Here is an 18,168-nt window from a genome sequence, read left to right on the forward strand (position 1 = left end):
TTAACTGAGTAAGTATAATACAGTTCAAAGGCAGGAGAGAGAGGTTGTGCTGCCCAAGTGACGCTCAGTAAACACCAATTGGTGACGCTGAAAGATATTCTGAAAGAAAGCAATGTCTTGGAGATGTACACAATTTTGAGCTAAATCTATTCTTCTGTATAATAGAACTTGATATCTGAAGCAGAAAATAATATTGAGCAGATTAACATTCTCTGTCCCTTGATAATTTTGCTTATTAGTATCCTCATATACACAGCTAAAGCTGTAAAAACTGCCCCCAGAAAATTTTATTTGAATCTATAAATACACTTTTATTACTTAGCTACTCAAAGCAATTATGATATGATAATAAGTGATACTTTAAGTATCACTTAAATAATGCATTCTGATAATATAGTACAGAATAAAAAAGCACAAAGTACAGAACTACAACATGCCCTTCTTTAGTTGGTAAAGATCAGTTAAATACTATCAATGGACTATTCAACGGCTTATCTAAGAAAGTCAAATTACCAGTGTCAACTATGTTGTACTTTAGTACAATACGTTTGAAAAAAATATACCTATTAGGCACAGCAATAATCTGGTCACTTAAAAAGTAATAAAGTATAGTAGAATTCCTTCTGTAAATGTGGATGATAAAAAACTCAGAAGCCCTTTGCCTTTGACCCATTTTACCCCAATCCAAGGTAAAATGATCCCCCATCAATTGGGTTTGACCATTCCAGAAAAAACTACTTTAGCTTGTCTTGCTCAATTACTCACTTAAATTTTATACTCTTACTTGTAAACATATAACATTTTTGAGGAATTAAACTTCCTCAATACAACAGTTAAACTAGCTACCTACAACACTGAACTAAAAAATGTTGTAATCAAAAAATATTCACAGCAGGATACCTATTTCATGGTGTTAGTAATCCAACATTTATTCTTCACTAATTCATTCATTTAACAGCAAGGTATTGAGCTCCGCCCGAGTGCCAGGCCCTGTTTAAGTCCTGGGGACACAGTGGCGTACACACAGACACGTTCCTGTCCTGTGGGGCATCCATTCCACTAGGGATGACACAGCTGATGTACAAACTCCCAACAGAAGATGAGGACCAGCTGACTGCAGAAATACACCCAGGTGATTTGACTGGGAATAAGTGTGAGTGGGGTGAGGGCTCCTTGATTATGGGGTCAGGGAATAGCAGACTGAGGTCACATTCAAGGTGACACCTGCATGACAAGAAGTGTCAGCAGTAAGGCCACACTGAAAGGAGTGAATGGTAGAGAGAACGGGGGATAAGGCCAGAGAGGTCAGCAAAGCCCAAATCACACACAGCTTTAGGTCATGATGAAGAGTTTAGAGTTTATCATAAGACCAATGGGAAGCTCTTGGAGGGTTTTAAACAGGTGAGTGTCCCCATGATCTAATTTTTAAAAGGTCATTCTCGTGGCTGAATTGTGGTGGAATTCAAGGGGATTTTAGAAGAGCAAGTAGGAGACTCTTCTAGTGATCTTGGCAAGAGATGATGGTGACTATGCAATGAAGAGAATAGATGAACACAGGATAAGTTTTGGAGTTATATCTGATAGTACCTACTGATGCATTAGATGGGGGAGTGGTGGTGAAGGCAAGGTGAAACTCAAGGCTGCCTTGGTACCATTTACTGAACTGAGGGAAGACTGGGGGAGGGATATTAGGAGGGGGGAGTGTGAGGGGCAGCAGAGGTAAAGCAAGAGTCCAGTGGGGGGCCATGTTAGCCTTGGAATGTGTATTAAAAATTCAAGTAAATATGTCAAGGAAACAGTTGGATATAAAAATTTGAGGCTTAATGGAGAGGTCAGGGCTGGATTTATAAATGTGATAGCCATCAGGTATTGCTTGTATTTAAAGCTATAGGACTAGATCCAGGTAGAGAGTGTAGCTGGAGTAGAGGGTCAAAGACCCACCCCTAGAACAATCCACCATTGAGAGTTTGAAAACAGAAAAGCAGCCAGCAAAGGAGACTGAAGGCAGCATAGTTGAAGAGTTTGGAGGAAAACCATAGAACATGGCATCCTGGAAGCCACAAGCACAGAATGTTCAAGGACAGAGTATTCATCTCTATCAAATAATGTGAAGACATCAGGCAAGATGAGGACAGAAACATGACCATTAGATGTAATAAAAATGGAGGACATCAGTCACAGTAAACAGATTTCAGTGAGTTCTGGGTCTGGAAACCTATTTAGAGTCAATTGAGCTAAGAATGCGATGTGGAAAGATGGAGACAATGCTTCTGGTTACTGCGAAGGGTACAGAAAAATGGGGTAGAAACTGGAGGAGGAAAAAAAGTCAAGGGAGATACTAGGGTAGATACGAATATTAGTGAGATTGCTTCAATGGAAAAGGAGAAACTGATGATATAGCAAGAAAACACATTTAACTGGTGGAGAAAGTCTTGGAACAAGTAAGAGGGGATGGTATCCAGAGCACAAGTAGAGACATCATCCTTAGACAAGAACAGGAACTCTCCACCCATTGCAATAGGTGGGACACAGAGTGTGAGTTTACGTATTAGTAGGTTGGTATGTTTTGGAGTAGATGATGAAGTGTTATTCTGGGACTAGACAAAGAACACATCCATATTACAGGATATCAAAGCTAGTGTACATGAATTATTTAAGTATGTATTTCTGTTATCATCTTAGGGAAGAATAAGGCAGTTTAGAGAAGAATTTGAGAATATATCTTAGATACTGCTTTTGCCTGATTGGAAATTTGATTCACCAGTTTCTCCCCTTTATATTCTTGTATACTGAGGATCTGTGACGCACCAGTTTGATCATTTTGTAATGCTAACAGATATGGAGTCAAACTCAAAATCTGTCTTCTTTGGCAAGTTTTATCCAACATCTTAATTTTCTCTGATTTTTTCCAGACCTCTAGGCTGCACCTCACAGTATAATTATGCAACTCATTCATTGCATGTTTATTTCCTGCTTGTATTATTTCAAATAGAGACAAGGATAAGACCAAGTACTTTATACTAAAATAACATTGTTTTCCCCTCTGTGAAAAACCTAGTGTTAGATATAAAGTAGGCACTTAATAAATGTTTGCTGACCAATTTACCTTTTAGAGTTCAATGGCTGATAAAAAGTTTTACACAGAAATTCCTTGGAATATGCATAATTCCTCATGGCGCCTGCTGGGTGCTGCTGAGAGATGCTGAAATCAATTTTCTCCTTTACATGCTATTCAGTTTGTTTGGGGCAAGGTCTACAAGGTATATCCATCAGGAGCATAATAGTGAGCCAAGTACAAGTTACCTTCCTACTAAGGTTTGCACCCACTATCTTTGAGCTTTGATATAAAAAAGTATTCAAGGGTAGGAAGCTTTAAGGAGAATTCAACAGTAAGGGTTGAGAATTACCCAGGGCTACTTGTGTTCTGTAGCATAATATGGATTTGAAATCAATTTGGTAATATCCTTAGTGAAAAAAAAAATATTTGTAACAGAACACTCATTAACATAGCCTATTTTGCATTGTCTTATAATAATGTTTTCTTCAGTGCAGACTGAAAGCAGATATTAAGTATATAGATGTCTAATTTGTTAAAATATGTGAAGCATAAGTTTAATTCCAAATTTAATTCTTAAGCCAATTATAGCTATTTAGGTATATTTAAATCAGAAAGCAAATATCACTCACATATTTTTCTTTTAAGATGGAATTGTATCATCAGACAACACTGACCTTTAATTTTGTCCAATAGGCTACCATGGAAAGCTAATGAATTAGCAATTAGAATAGCAGTTAAAAACCAAAGGTCCCAGATATTACACTTGGCAGTCAATACAACTCCAAGGAAGACAGTGATTATAGCTACTATAAATTTTGTCACTCTATAAAATAAAGCAGCTACTGATAGAATGAACTATTCCATTTTTCCATGCTATATGCATACTGACAATTATCTAATGAAATATATCAAGAGACTTAGAATTTTAGACTATGTGAAAACCTATACCAAAACCATCAATACGAATACCCTGTGAGCGGAATCCCATAGCACTAGGCAACATTAATAGAGACAATCTTTTAAAAGCATCTATTGTATAAAATATTTTTGAATAGTTGAATAGTTGAATCATTTAATGAATTCTGTAAGATGCATGTGCATATATAAGATTTCTATTTGTCAATACTTACATATAAAAATCTGATAACAGAGTCACCAAATCTATAGGTAAGAAATATTAAACCTGTTTAGCTATTATTCTAGGTTTCTATTTATTTCTCACTAACCTACTTGGATTTTTATACTGTTTTTACTCAGATCATAAATTAGGTTCTGACTAGCCGTAAAATGGCAAAGTTTACTTTGTTCATTAAAAAAATAAATCCAGACAATTTAGAATTATTTTTAAATTAACCAATAAACTATGATCCATTAATTCTTTTTGTGGGTTCTTGGCAGGAGAGAGAATATACATTAGTAAGGGATTTTTTTTTAAATCACCAGGAAAAAAGATATATGAATCCTTCTCTTAAAGTTTTTTTTTCTCCCCCATGGAGGCAATATACCTTAAAATGGAAGTTATTAAGCAATTAATAACACAGAATTAACTAAAATATTGCAAATATGATAGTATAATATCTTGGTAAATATGAGAATTTTGAAAGTCATAAAATTAAAGACTGATATGTGTAAGATCAATAGACATGATTTATCACTATTTAATATGAGCTTTAACTTTTAAATGCTATGTTCCAATAAAAAAGTGGACTGCACAGGAAAATTGAAATTTCAATAAAGAATCAAGACAAAATAAACAAACTTTATATTAAAGTACCTTTAAGAGGTATATACTTACGCAGCAACCTCCTCTTTTGACAATCCTTTGAAATTCACCTCCAGATAATGATCTATGTCATCTTTTTCTTTGATCAATTGAGACCTAAATGAAATGGAAAGAAATAATAAAGCACTGCCTTAAATCGAGTTGAAAAGCTACCAAACATATAAAATGCCACCAGAAGAACAGAAATATTCTGGGGACAATATCATACATAATAAATGTTCTGTAAAAGCTATAGAGTTAGGTTGTTCATTGATAATTTCAAAATTTTAATTTTCTTGAATGGAAAGAGGCAGAGGAGAATACTAACCTCAGTGTGTAAACAGATAAAACACCAACACATTAAAATACTCGCATTCTTAAGTAAATAGGGTTTTCTCCTCAAAGCATTATAAGATCTTCCATTTTACTCATGTTTTCTCATAATATAACTTTCCAGCTACAGAAGTCAGATTCTGTTTGGCACAGGATCTTGAACTAATAATACTTATTTGATACAAATGTGTTAAAATTATTGGTTGCAAACATTACAGAATTTTGCTCTGACATGCTGTCTGAGTGGTTTTTAAAATCACACATAAAACTCAAATTATTATTAAAAGTTCAAGGTGAAAGTGATTTTAAGAAGACTTTAATGAGAAATATATTATACATGTAGTATGTTCAATCTTCATACACCTGGCACCTTTAAAAATAAGCAGGCTATGAACATCTTATGACAATAGGAGTATGGGATACACAGATACCTTTTTATTCAGAAGCTAATGGAGAATGTTGATACAAAGCTTTGCCTTAAATGGTTATGATAAAAATGTTTTTCTTCACTAAAATGAATACAAAAAAATTTTCTTTAAAATCTCTCTTATTCTAGGGATGTGAGACTGGGCTATGTTTTTGCTCGTGTTGAAAAGAAAATGTAATCTCAATTATTACAAAAGACAGGAAGAAGCAGCTAGCTATTTCAGATTTTGTAAATACATCACATTATTCAAGAGGAAAATGGAAAATAAGAATGTATATACTGGAATTATGCATCTATTGAAAATTTTCTATTTTTCACAGTATTTGAAAATAAAATTACAATTTTCTACACTTCTATTTTACTATTTCTACAGTTTTCAATTCTATTACCAAAGAACTTTGATGGTAGTTCAGCTGAATGTATTTATTTTGGTCCAGGGGCTTTGGTCTTTGCCAGAAATACCAAAAATGAGGTATGGTCCTTCTCAGAACAAAGTAGTCTCATAATACTTTGATCATTATGCCTTGTAGGAATTGAAAGGTAAGCATAAAAAAAATCAAACCTATATATAGGTTTTAATTTTCTTGAATGGAAAGAGGCAGGGAAGAATACTAACCTCAGTGTGTAAACAAATAAAACACCAACACATTAAAATACTCTGCATTCTTAAGTAAATGGGTTTTTCTCCACATCCACCTATCCTATATATAGGTTTATATTGATAAATAATATGTGCATTACTAAAAATCAATAAAACTATAAGTGGAAATTTCTAAATAACACAATCTTAGTTAATATTCATAATTATGATAAAATACATCAAGTTCCTGTCCTGCAGTTTTTCGGCTGCATTTGAAAACTCCGTAAGCTCAGCAGACATTCACAGGCAGTGGTGGTTCGATGATGCATTTTCAAGCCCCAGGATCATTTCAGGAGCTAAATCGTGCCTGCCAGTTTACCCCGGTAGTAAGACTGTGTCATCCTTCCTCCAAAACAGAAATCAGTGCTTGGGACCTTGTGGTTTAGATGCCATACATCTTTCATGCCTAAAGCTTCTGCTTTCAATTCTCCACACGTATTTGAAAAAGGAAAGGTATTTCCAAAGCTTTACAGGAAGCACAATATAATGGTAATAGAAAAGAAAATGATCAAATGAGTGCTAGCCTGCTAAATAAATAGATTCTTAATCTTTGAATGAGGTTCATCAATCCTTCTGAAACAGCAAATTTGAATATTCTGAATATAACAGTATACTTTTGTTTTCAAACAATTTTGTTTTCTGAGATATGCTATTTACATTTTTTACTGCAAGAAATTTGTTCTGTAGGAATAAAAAATGAAAGCCAGGGTCACGTACCTTGGAATTGTTCTGGGGGAACATGGCAGCTTCTGTCTGGCTAAGGCCGTAAGCTTTGGGCGTGTCATGCACAGTGGGGGCAGGGTGGTCATTTTGGACTACCAAAAAAAAAAAACCAGAAATGGTATTTTAAAGAATAAATCATTCAAAGAATCTTTTAAGACATTATTAGAAATCCACAGTCAGTTGTCTGAGCCGAGAATGCCTCTGTGTGTAGATCTATAGCTCTGTTATTCAGTCATGAAGCTCAGAGAGTGAATTCTGCAGGTTGCTTCTCTCATTATTTTCTTCTACTATCTACCTTTTGGCCAATTTATTACTTGTCTGCACCTCCATCACAAAATGGAAAAGGAGAAAATTTGATAAATGCATTGAAGATTCAGACAATTAGGAGCTTTGTTATGGGTTTTGTTAGTGGAGCTGGTTGCAATTAAAAAGTGAAGATTTTTAGGACAGCTATAGATTTCAAATGCTCATGCTTTTCTCTCCTGTTACAATCAATAATTAAAATTTTTTCATACTTTGCTGTCTTCTAAAACTTTCTCACTCACAAATAAAGCCTTTCCCTTAGAAGTGATAAATGCTAAGAACAATTCTCAACAAGGAGACAGCTTCCCTGAAAGAGCACATAGCTACAACACTGTACAGATCACTTCAAAATGTAGTGGTTTAATCGCACCAAAAAGAATAAAATACCTAGGAATAAACCTACCTAAGGAGGCAAAAGACCTGTACTCTGAAACCTATAAGATGCTGATGAAAGAAGTTGAAGACAATACAAACAGATGGAAAGATACACCATGTTCTTGGATTGGAAGAATAAATATTGTTAAAATGACTGTACTACCCATGGCAATCTACAGATTCAATGCAATCCCTATCAAATTACCAATGGCATTTTTCACAAAACTGGAACAAAAAATTTGAGAATATGTATGGAAATACAAAAGACCCCAAAGAGCCAAAACAATCTTGAGAAAGAAGAATGGAGCTGGAGGAATCACACTCCCTCATTTCACACTATACTACAAAGCTACAGTAATCAAAACAGTATGGTACCAGCACAAAAACAGACACAAAGATCAATGGAACGGGATAGAAAGTCCAGAAATAAATCCATACTCTTAAGGTCAACAAATCTATGATGAAGGAGGTGAGAATATACAATGGAAAAAAGACAATCTCTTCAATAAGTGGTGCTGGGAGAACTGGACAGTTACATGTAAAAGAATGAGATTAGAACATTCTCTAACACCATATACAAAATTAAACTCAAAATGGATTAAAGACCTAAATGTAAGACTGGATATAAAGTTCCTAGAGGAAAACATAGGCAGAACATTCTTTGACATAAATTGCAGCAGTATTTTTTTGGATCTGTCCCCCAGAGTAATGGAAACAAAAGCAAAGATAAACAAATAGCACCTAATTAAACTTAAAAGACTTTGCACAACAAAGGAAACCATAAACAAAATGAAAAGACAACCTATGAAATGAGAGAAAATATTTGCAAACAATGTGACTGACAAGGGATTAATTTCCAACATGTACAAATAGCTCATACAGCTCAATATCTAAAAAGCAAACAACCCAATCAAAAAATGGGCAGAGACCTAAATAGACATTTCTCCAAATAAGACATACAGATGGCCAACAGGCACGTGAAAAGATGCTCAATGTCACTAATTATTAGAGAAATACAAATCAAAACTACAATGAGGTGTCACCTCACATGAGTCAGAATGGCCATCATCAAAAAGCCTGCAAGTAATAAATGCTGGAGAGAGTGTTAAAAAAAAGGAAATCTCCTACACTGTGAGTAGGAATGTAAATTAGTGCAGCCACTATGGAAAACAGTATGGAGTTTCCTTAAAAAAAACTAAAAATAGAGTTACCATATGATCCAGCAATCCCATTCCTGGGCACATATCTGGAAAAGATGAAAACTCTAAATCAAAAAGATACATGCACCCCCATGTTCACAGCAGCACTATTTACAATAGCCAAGACATGAGAGCAACCTAAATGCCCATTGACCAATGAATGGATAAAGAAGATATGATACACACACACACACACACACACACACACACACACACACACACACAGTGGAAATATTACTCAGCCATAAAAAGAATGAAATAATGCCATTTGCAGCAACACGGATGGACCTAGAGATTATCATACTAAGTGAAGTAAGTCAGACAGAGAAAGACAAATATCATATGATATTACTTATATGTGGAATCTTAAAAAAACTGACACAAATGACCTTATTTACAAAGTGGAAATAGACTCACAGATGCAGTAAAAAAAATCTTATGGTTACCAAAGGGGAAAAGGGGAGGGATAAATTAGAAATTTGGGATTAACAGATACACACTACTATATATAAAATAAACAATAGGATCTACTGTAGAGCACAAGGAACCATATTCAGTACCTTGCAATAACCTATACTGGAAAAGAATTTGAAAAAGAATATACATATATATATTCATATATATATATAATTGAATCAATTTGCTATATACTTGAAACATTGTAAATCAACTATACTTCAACTAAAAAAAAAGTAGCGGTTTAAAACAATAATCAAAGTAAAAAGAAGTCTTTTACTTTATGTGGGTCAGGAATTAGGAGAAAGCACAATGGGAATGGATGGCTTTTCTCTACTCAATTTTGACTGGGGCCTCTGCTGGGAAGACTCAGAGCATGGGGGTAACTCAGTGGTGGGAAACAGGAATTTTCTGTAAGGTCTTCACTCATGTAACTGGTGGCTGATGCTACTAGCTGGGACCTCAGCTGGGGCTGTCTGTCAGAACACATACATGTGACCTCCTCATACAACTTGGGCTTCCTCTCAGTATGGCAGCCTCAGACTTCTTAGGTGGCAATTCAGGGCTCCAAAGGCAAGTACCCAAAGAAAAGCCAGATGGAAGCTGTATCCCCTTCTAGGGCCTGGCTTTGGAAGTCACATAGCATCTCTTCCACTGTAAAAATCGGCTGCTCACCAGTAGCCAAGGGATGAATAAGAGCAGAAAAAGATGAAGTCAGAGAAGCTAAGGAGGAATCTGGTGCTGTTCTGATGGTATAGGGTCTTGAAAGTTACTGTAAAAAAATGTGACTTTTACTCTGATTGGAGGATTTTGAGCCCAGGAGTGACACGGTCTGAGTTACACCTTGAAAGGATTGCTCTGGCTTCTCTTTTGGACTTAGACTGTAGGGGGCAGAAGGAAAGGCAGCGGAGGCCAGTTGGAGGTTGCTGTGAAATCTGGGTGACAGAGAATGATAGAGGTGGACAGACATGGTCACAGCCAAGGTAGCACCACCTGTGGCCAGCAGGGACAAGATATTCCTCTAGTGCTACAAAGCCATGGGGGGACGGAGGGTGGAAAGCAATGAGATTTGAGGGAAAATCTTTTGAAATTCAGTGTAGAAATAGGCAGTTTTTTGTTTCTGAAAAAAAGATTATTACTCCAGCCTGAAAATAATTATTCACATAATTAAAGAGAATATTCTAATGGAGATCAGTGTCATGATATAACAGAATCCTGATATTACCCAGATTATCAGTGCATGGTATGATCCATGAAATATAAGGTCAACTTATTTTTATACAGTTATAGCTTTAAAGCACTCAGTCTAAACAGCAAATGTTAGTCCTCTCCTCCAAAACAAACATTAGAAACATAATGTATTATACTCCATAACTTCCTAATATAGTGACTTAACTCTTTTGTATTTAAAAATAAATCTGTTTTTCTGATCACATATTTTATCAACCCTTTGAGTTAATTGGATAACCAGAACTTACTAAGTGGCAACATTATGTAGAACATGTGGCAAGAAGTTAAAACTAACATAGGATTAGACCTCGTGTACAGATTTGAAGGGCAAAGGCTCCCTAAACCTACCTCTTGTAAGCCTATTTCAGAGAAGCTGTGAAGACTCTACGTTCCAGAGTCCTCCAAGGATATGGAGCAAATCTGGGCCATCTCAGTTCTTAACCCAGACCTCTCTGCCCCCAGGGGATTTGGAAGGGGAAAGAAACAATGCCTGTGCTGGCTTCAGCACGCAGGTCCTTCCCTGACAAATTAAGACTTTGTTCTGAGAGCTCCCACTTTGGTCATCAAGGGCACTGGGCAGAGGTATCTCTGCATAATTGCAGGGACCTCTGAAGGGTTCCCCAAGGAACTTCAAAACGAGAAAAGAGTACTTGTAATTTCTCCCCAAACTAGGAAGACCCACCTACTTGTACACAGATAGAGGGATCAAACCCCAGAAGCTCCGATCCATCTCACATTTCCCATCAAGGTGTGTATAAGCCTCCCAAGAACTGGCCTACCAGGTTGGGACATAAAATTTATCCTTATTGATGTTTACTTGGGTCAGGCTGTTTTTCCTAGAAAATATAAGCCTCTAATGAAATCTTATGCAAATGTTATATACACGGAGAGGAAAACGTCTTCTTTGTCACCCAGATCAACTGCGATTTTTCTTTTTCAAAATCAGAGTCAACGTTTCCAACCATTAAAGTTTCAGCTGCCAGTTCCTTCATTTTGCTCCTCTCTGATCTGAGAACATTAGCAGCAGGAGCACCTTTACTCTTAACTTTAGTTTAATGTAAGTATTGCAAGGCCTGCTGGCAAGCCTCAAGGCACAACTCTGAATGGGGGTGGTCAGGGCAGAATGATAAAGTGGGTGCTACTGCAGGAAGGGGAATGGTTCAGATTCAGGTATATAAGGGAGGATAATGAGAGGTACTACTTTGGCTGGTACCAAAATGAGCTTAGCCCCAGAAGGTTAGGGTGAAGCAGTCTGTTAGGGGACCGAGAGGCAGCTCCCCCAGTGCTACCAAACGGGCAGTCTACTCCGGCCACCACAGGTGCTGAGACAAAGATCAAAAGGCTGCCTTTAGCCATTCCACTCTTGGTATTCAGAAGAGATTTGGTGGATTCTCTGATCTCCTGGTTGGCTCCTGTTTCACAGTTACAGTCTCTAAGTTTGGCCCGCACATGCAAAAAACAAATGAGAATGGAGAAATACAGGATGAAGGGTTTGAGAGGGATGGATCAGGCTGAATGTGTCCCATGGTGTGAGTTTACATTTCTGGTCCCCAGGTAAAATTCTTCAAAGAGTAGCCCTCTTGCTCATGATCCCCAGAGATCCTTATCAGGAAACACAAAGGAGGGCGAGGCCTAGAGTTGTATAGGCAGAGGCTACCTGGGAGTAACTATGTCTGAGGCCGACCACTGTCTCCAGAATTCAGTCATTTGGGGGTAAAAGCTGAAATGTGAGAAATAAAGCCAATAAACCAGAGCAAGCAAATGTATCATGTGTCATCAAGAGAGTTCAAAATAAATATGATTTTACTATCACCAACAAAATCATTGATAAGAATTGGAACTTTTCATATTATCACCATAAGCTCTTTTACTATGAAAGTTTAAAGAAAACTACAGAAGAAATATCAATAATTTGCTCCCGAAAAGAGTAAAAAAAAAATCACATAAAATAGCTTAAAGAGTCAGTAAATGTTTATCCCTTGTATCATAATTTTTGCATACATCTAGCATTCTATGGTAGGTTATTAGGTTGTTAAATAGAAATCACAGATTTCCTACTCACTAACATTTATTGACAGTTAAATCAAAATTTAAAGCGGGAAAAGTGTTTGAAGGCAGGCCATGTTTCATTCGACTTACATTTGGAGATTACTGCTGAAGGCCTCTCCAGGCTTACAGACTTCAGCCTGAAAATTTGGAAGCAAAGAATAACAGCAAAGGAGAGAAGGAAAAAAGTTAAAAATTAGTTAAAGGAATAACCCCCCTTCCTGCTCCAAATAGTGGAATAAGATTTATTCATACAACAAAAACCAGGTACTTACTATACAGTTAGATAAACTTAAAAAAAAAAATCCTGCTGTGATAGATGACTTATTATGTCGATGATTAAAGATGCAAACCATAAAAAAAATTACAAAGTATAGCTCCTATGGAAGAAACTAATCACTAATTCAATGAAATGCCAATACATCTGAAATATGTATGTGTTTTGATATATTCTTATACAAATGTGACATTAGGGATCTCTCAAACTTATGACAGACTGGGTTATCTACCAAAACCGAGGGCATCTCAGTTCCCTTGTGCTCCCATCCAGTTCTAAACAGGACTAATTGATTTATTCCTACTCCTGTTTATTTTTTCCATTGCCCTCACAGGGTGAACTGGGCGGCGAGAAGAGCGCCTTTCTGCGCTCCTCCTTCTATGCATTTCTTGAAGTAAATGGTGAGGGCCTTGGCTCAGGAAGCCTGAGTCCCTAGATTGACGGAGGAAGGTCTGTCGGGGTCAGGGGAAGGACTGCCCGAAAGAACGACTCGTCTCTTCTAAGAGTTCGTCACGAACCTCGAGGGACTGGCCCTGGTGAACAGCTCTGGTTTTCCGTTCCGCCTAAGTGTGTCCCCGACCGGTAGCAGGTGCTGGGCGCCGGCGCTGCCCTCTCCTCCCGCGGTAGTTTCCGCACCCTGCAGAGCAGGCGCAGAGAGAAGACGCGAGAGCGTTTCCAGGGATACAGAGGGGGCGGGGAGGGCCGGGCGGGGGCGGGGTTAGGCTAAACCGGGATTCGGGATTGGGGCAGTTTCCTGGCTCGTCGGGCACGGAGGCGGAGCCTATAGGGGGCGGAGCCTACTGAGCCGTGTGCTGGGTCTCCAGACCCAGCAGGCTTTTCCCGCCAGACTGCTCTCAGAAGTTAGACTTATTTCAGAAATTAGTTCACGCAACCGAAGAGCCTCGAATTTGCCGCCCTGAATCATTTCCTTCACGGCACCGAATCCTCAGTATTTTGCAACATTTCCCTGTCGTCCACAGATTGATGGAAAAACGCTCAGGCTGGGAATCAAGACCATCAAGACCCGAAGTCACTTTAACCAGCTGAATAAGTCCTTCCTTAGCCTCTGTTGCTGTCAGAACCATCTTTTTCCAGCCCCATGCAAATACCTTTCCCAATCCTGTCTCCAGAAAGAGAATCCAATTTTGAGTTGTGGTGAGCTGAAAACCCGAGGTCTCTTACATAGACTCCTCCTCCGTCCTGTCTTTATATGTATATATTTTAAAATTTCCCCTGAAACTCAGGATTTTATATTTACACCCACTTAATGTCAGCCTGTTAATCCCAGCCCATGCTTTCATCCCTCCTCTCACATATAAATGTAAGAAAGTGAGCTTCCTAGCTCATTGTCGCATACAGATAGAGGGCAAGAGAGTGAGGCTGTTGTTTTTTACTCCACCAAATATAGACGTGCTGGAAGGCAAGGCTTTTATTCATTGCCTACTGTCACGCACTGTAGGAAAGCCAGCAATACTGCTCACACCAATCATTCTACTAACCATAAATCGATTCTATTTGGACTACAAGCATAACAACCATAACCACGCTTTCATTCCAACATCTAATTTGCTGCAATAAATTACTAAATTATTTCCACCAATTTACACTATACATTCAGTTGATCACTGTGACTATCTGTGACTGGGCTCCATGCGATCCCTCACATCAGTAAGGATCATTCTATTCTCATGAACTCATTTCCCAGTTTCTAGCAACACCTTAACACAACTCCACGGTGACCTGTGTTAATTCTGTTCCAGTCCTTCCTGCCTTTTCAGGTTCAACGTCTGTGAATTCCATGCACCTTCCTTCCTACATGAGACTCTTCCAGCTGGCTTTTTGGAGGCTCCTTTCTGCCTCTTTGGACTTATTCCTCCTGCTTGCTGTTTTTTTTTTTTATTATTGGCGTGTAGTTGCTTTACAATGTTGTATTAGTTTCTGCTGTACAGCAAAGTGAATCAGTTATAAGTATACATATATCTCCTCTTTTTTAGATTTCCTTCCCATTTCGGTCACCACAGAGCACTGCATAGAGTTCCCTGTGCTATACAGTAGGTTCTCATTAGTTATCTATTTTATACATAGTAGTGTATATATGTCAATCCCAATCTCCCAATTCATCCCACCCCGCCTTGGTATCCATAAGTTTCTTCTCTATATCTGTGATTCTATTTCTGCTTTGCAAGTAAGTTCATCTGTACCATTTTTCTAGATTCCACATATAAGTGATATTATACAATATTTGTTTTTCTCTTTCTGACTTACTTCACTCTATATGACAGTCTGTAGGTTTATCCGCATCTTTGCAAACGGCACTATTTCATTCCTTTTTATGGCTGAGTAATATTCCATTGTATATATGCATACCACATCTTCTTTATCCATTCCTCTGTTGATGGACATTTAGGTTGCTTCTATGTCCTGGTTATTGTAAATTGTGCTGCAATGAACATTGGGATATATGTATCTTTTTGAAGCATGGTTTTCGACGGGTTTCATTTCTTATATAGGGTCTTAAACTTGGCACTTAGATGGGACGCTTTCTTCTCTAGTACTGACCTCAGGCCTCCCAGGCATTTATACCCCATTAGTTACCTGCCTCCAGACAGTTTTCATAACCAGTTATCCCAATGGAACTTGGTACAGCACAGACCATTGTGACTGATACTTCTCCCTGGATCATCCAGTCCTGTGGACATCCACAGTCCACATAACATGTGCTATAAAAGTGGTATCACGTTTGGTGCCTCAAGGAAGGACCACACTGCTGCCCAGGACTGAGTGGAAGTTTGTCAGTCACAAAAGTGTTCACAGAGGGGATAGTTCTTGAGATGTGATTTTGAGCCTTGAAAAAAAGAGTAGAGGTGTGTCAGGTGTACTGAAGGGAATAGAAGTGCAGAAAACCTTAGCTTTGGGGATACCACCAATTCTAGAATACAGAGGCAGAGAGCTGTAGAAGATGAATCTGTCCCACAGAAAAAAATATAGCAGTAAAACCTTTTGAGCTCCAACAAAGGAAATGAAAACCTGAACACACAGCAACATATTCATTAATGTAGCATATTTAGGATTATAATTGGAATAGATGCTGATTTTATAGTATTTGTCATAGCTAGGACATGGGAAAATTATGAATACCCCTCAAGAAGATTGAAATAAAGTCATTCTGGGACTTCCCTGGTGGCACAGTGGTTAAGAATCCGCCTGCAAATGCAGGGGACATGGGTTCAATCCCTGGTCCGGGAAGATCCCACATGCCCCAGAGCAACTAAGCCCGTGCGGCACAACTACTGAGCCCAGGCACCGCAACTACTGAAGCCCGTGCGCCTAGAGCCTGTGCCCTGCAATGATAGAAGCCACCGCAATGAGAAGCCTGTACACTGCAACGAAGAGTAGCCCCTGCTCGCAGCAACTAGAGAAAGCCTTCGTGCAGCAATGAAGACCCAATGCAGCCAAAAATAAATAAATAAATAAATTTAAAAAAGAAAAGAGAAATAAAGTCATTCTTTGAAAATAAAATAAAAGATTCATCAGTCCTTTATGAAATTGGTGAAATTTGGTTACTTATAAAAAACATTCTACAAAGAACCTTGGTCTGGCTGACTCTAAAGCTTTTCTCCTAAATTATGCTTTTAATTAACTCTTTTTCCACTAATCCCATGCTTCCCAAGCAATCTCATAAGTATAATTTATGTATAGTGTAGAGATTCTTAAATGGGTGGAAATTATGTTCTGGCTAACTAACATGAATATTTATGTTCTCCTGGAAATTATATTTTCACTGTAAATTAATACACCGGCATTTGGTTTGTGTGTCAATATGTGTGAGTTTGGTTATTTAGGGTTAAAGCCTTTACTGAGCTCGATCACCTCTGGGTATACTTCAAAGTCATGGTTCTGGATTTCCAAAATTGAGGAATACGTCTTTGACTAGGGTAATCTATCCAAGAAGGATCATCTTATACTGGCCAGTTTAGTGATCATTGACTTCTCCTGGTAATACCTCTATCATGACCCTCTTTATTACTACTAATAATGAGTCCATGTGATTTATTAAAAATTTTTAAGTACCATGAAGAACCATAAGAGAAAATAGAAGATCAATGAAACTTAATTAGTAACGTAGCTAGGAAGGCAGAATTTTGGATATTACAAACCAAAGTGTTCAAAAAACAATAATTTCAGTGGTTCTATAAACAACTTCAGCAGTAACCTCTTAATATTTTTCTAGGATAATAAGATAATTAAGGATATATCATCCATTGCAGTGGTCATGAGAGTGTACCTTATAGGCTGCTAACTACAGTGTGTGTAGTTAATCAAGGGTCCCAGTTACTGTGTTTTGAAATTTGTTTCCTCACCTTTCATGGGTCACTCACAGCCAATGACTCTGCATCAAAGGTACTAAGGCAAACCCATTCATGAGAGACACTGCACTCCCCAGAAAGCCAACTTTGGCTAAAGGATTCCCCTATGGTTTTCCTAGCTGTCTAAGATTACTTTCAATTGACCTCTCCCTCTCTCCTTGGGGTCAGAATTGCATCACAGTCTGATGGCTTTTTTAGCCTTCTTCAGCGCCTTCCCTATTTTCTCTCCAGTAGGAATATCTTCAGATAAAACCCTTGCATATTACCCCATCTTTGCATCAGCTCTTGGAGGACCTGACAAGTACCTCTAAAAACTTAACTAAATTCTTATCAACATATTATGTCTTGATATTCAAAGTCAGAATGCCAATTGGGTTAATCCTGCCAGTGGCCATTAAATGGCATTTACTCTTGTCCACTTTACCCAGATGGAGAAAGTGTCTGAGAAAAGAGTCCACACTGATATATGGGCATTTTCTAGTAGCTTTCCTGAATGATCAGAGACCTGAAATAAGCACGATTGCTAACATGGGGTTTGGGGAAAGAGTTACATGGACAACTACTTAGAATGGACCCAGAATGGACAGAAGAGGCTCCTAATAACCAGGCAGACATACTTTCTTGCTCAGTGGAGGTAAATTTATTCCAACGTTTACTAAATAATTTATGAACAACTTGGTCGTATTGATAGGATTGGAGGTTATACATGGTCAGGCACAGTAACAAGAATTTGCCCTCCCCAAGACAGTGACATGGTCTTTCCCACTGCTGAAAGCCCATTTGGCAACCCCATGTTCCTGACACAATACCCTGGAAGGGCCAACCTACTAGATGGTAGCAAGTTGGTCATATTATATCCCCTCCATCACAGAGGAGGCAGTATCTTGTCCTAATTAGAATAGACATGTATTCCGTATATAGGTTTGCCTTCCTTATCGGCTATGCTTCTGAAAGCAGCATCACCTATGGACT

General features: G+C 38.0%; 1 protein-coding gene across 1 annotated transcript in view; it reads right to left on the reverse strand.

Moving 5' to 3' along the window:
• TTC29 (tetratricopeptide repeat domain 29) overlaps positions 1–7,029 on the reverse strand; it is a gene marked incomplete at both ends in the record, with an annotated part of 250,762 nt that extends 243,733 nt beyond the window's left edge. The window contains 2 exons of the mRNA XM_082653305.1: positions 4,854–4,937; positions 6,938–7,029. Coding sequence (XP_082509431.1) covers positions 4,854–4,937; positions 6,938–7,029 — 176 coding nt within the window. The remainder of the gene's footprint in view (positions 1–4,853; positions 4,938–6,937) is intronic.
• Positions 7,030–18,168: the final 11,139 nt, after the last annotated feature.

The sequence above is a fragment of the Grampus griseus genome (genome assembly GCF_964374135.1).
Source record: "Grampus griseus genome assembly, chromosome: 4".
Taxonomy (NCBI): Eukaryota; Metazoa; Chordata; class Mammalia; order Artiodactyla; family Delphinidae; genus Grampus; species Grampus griseus.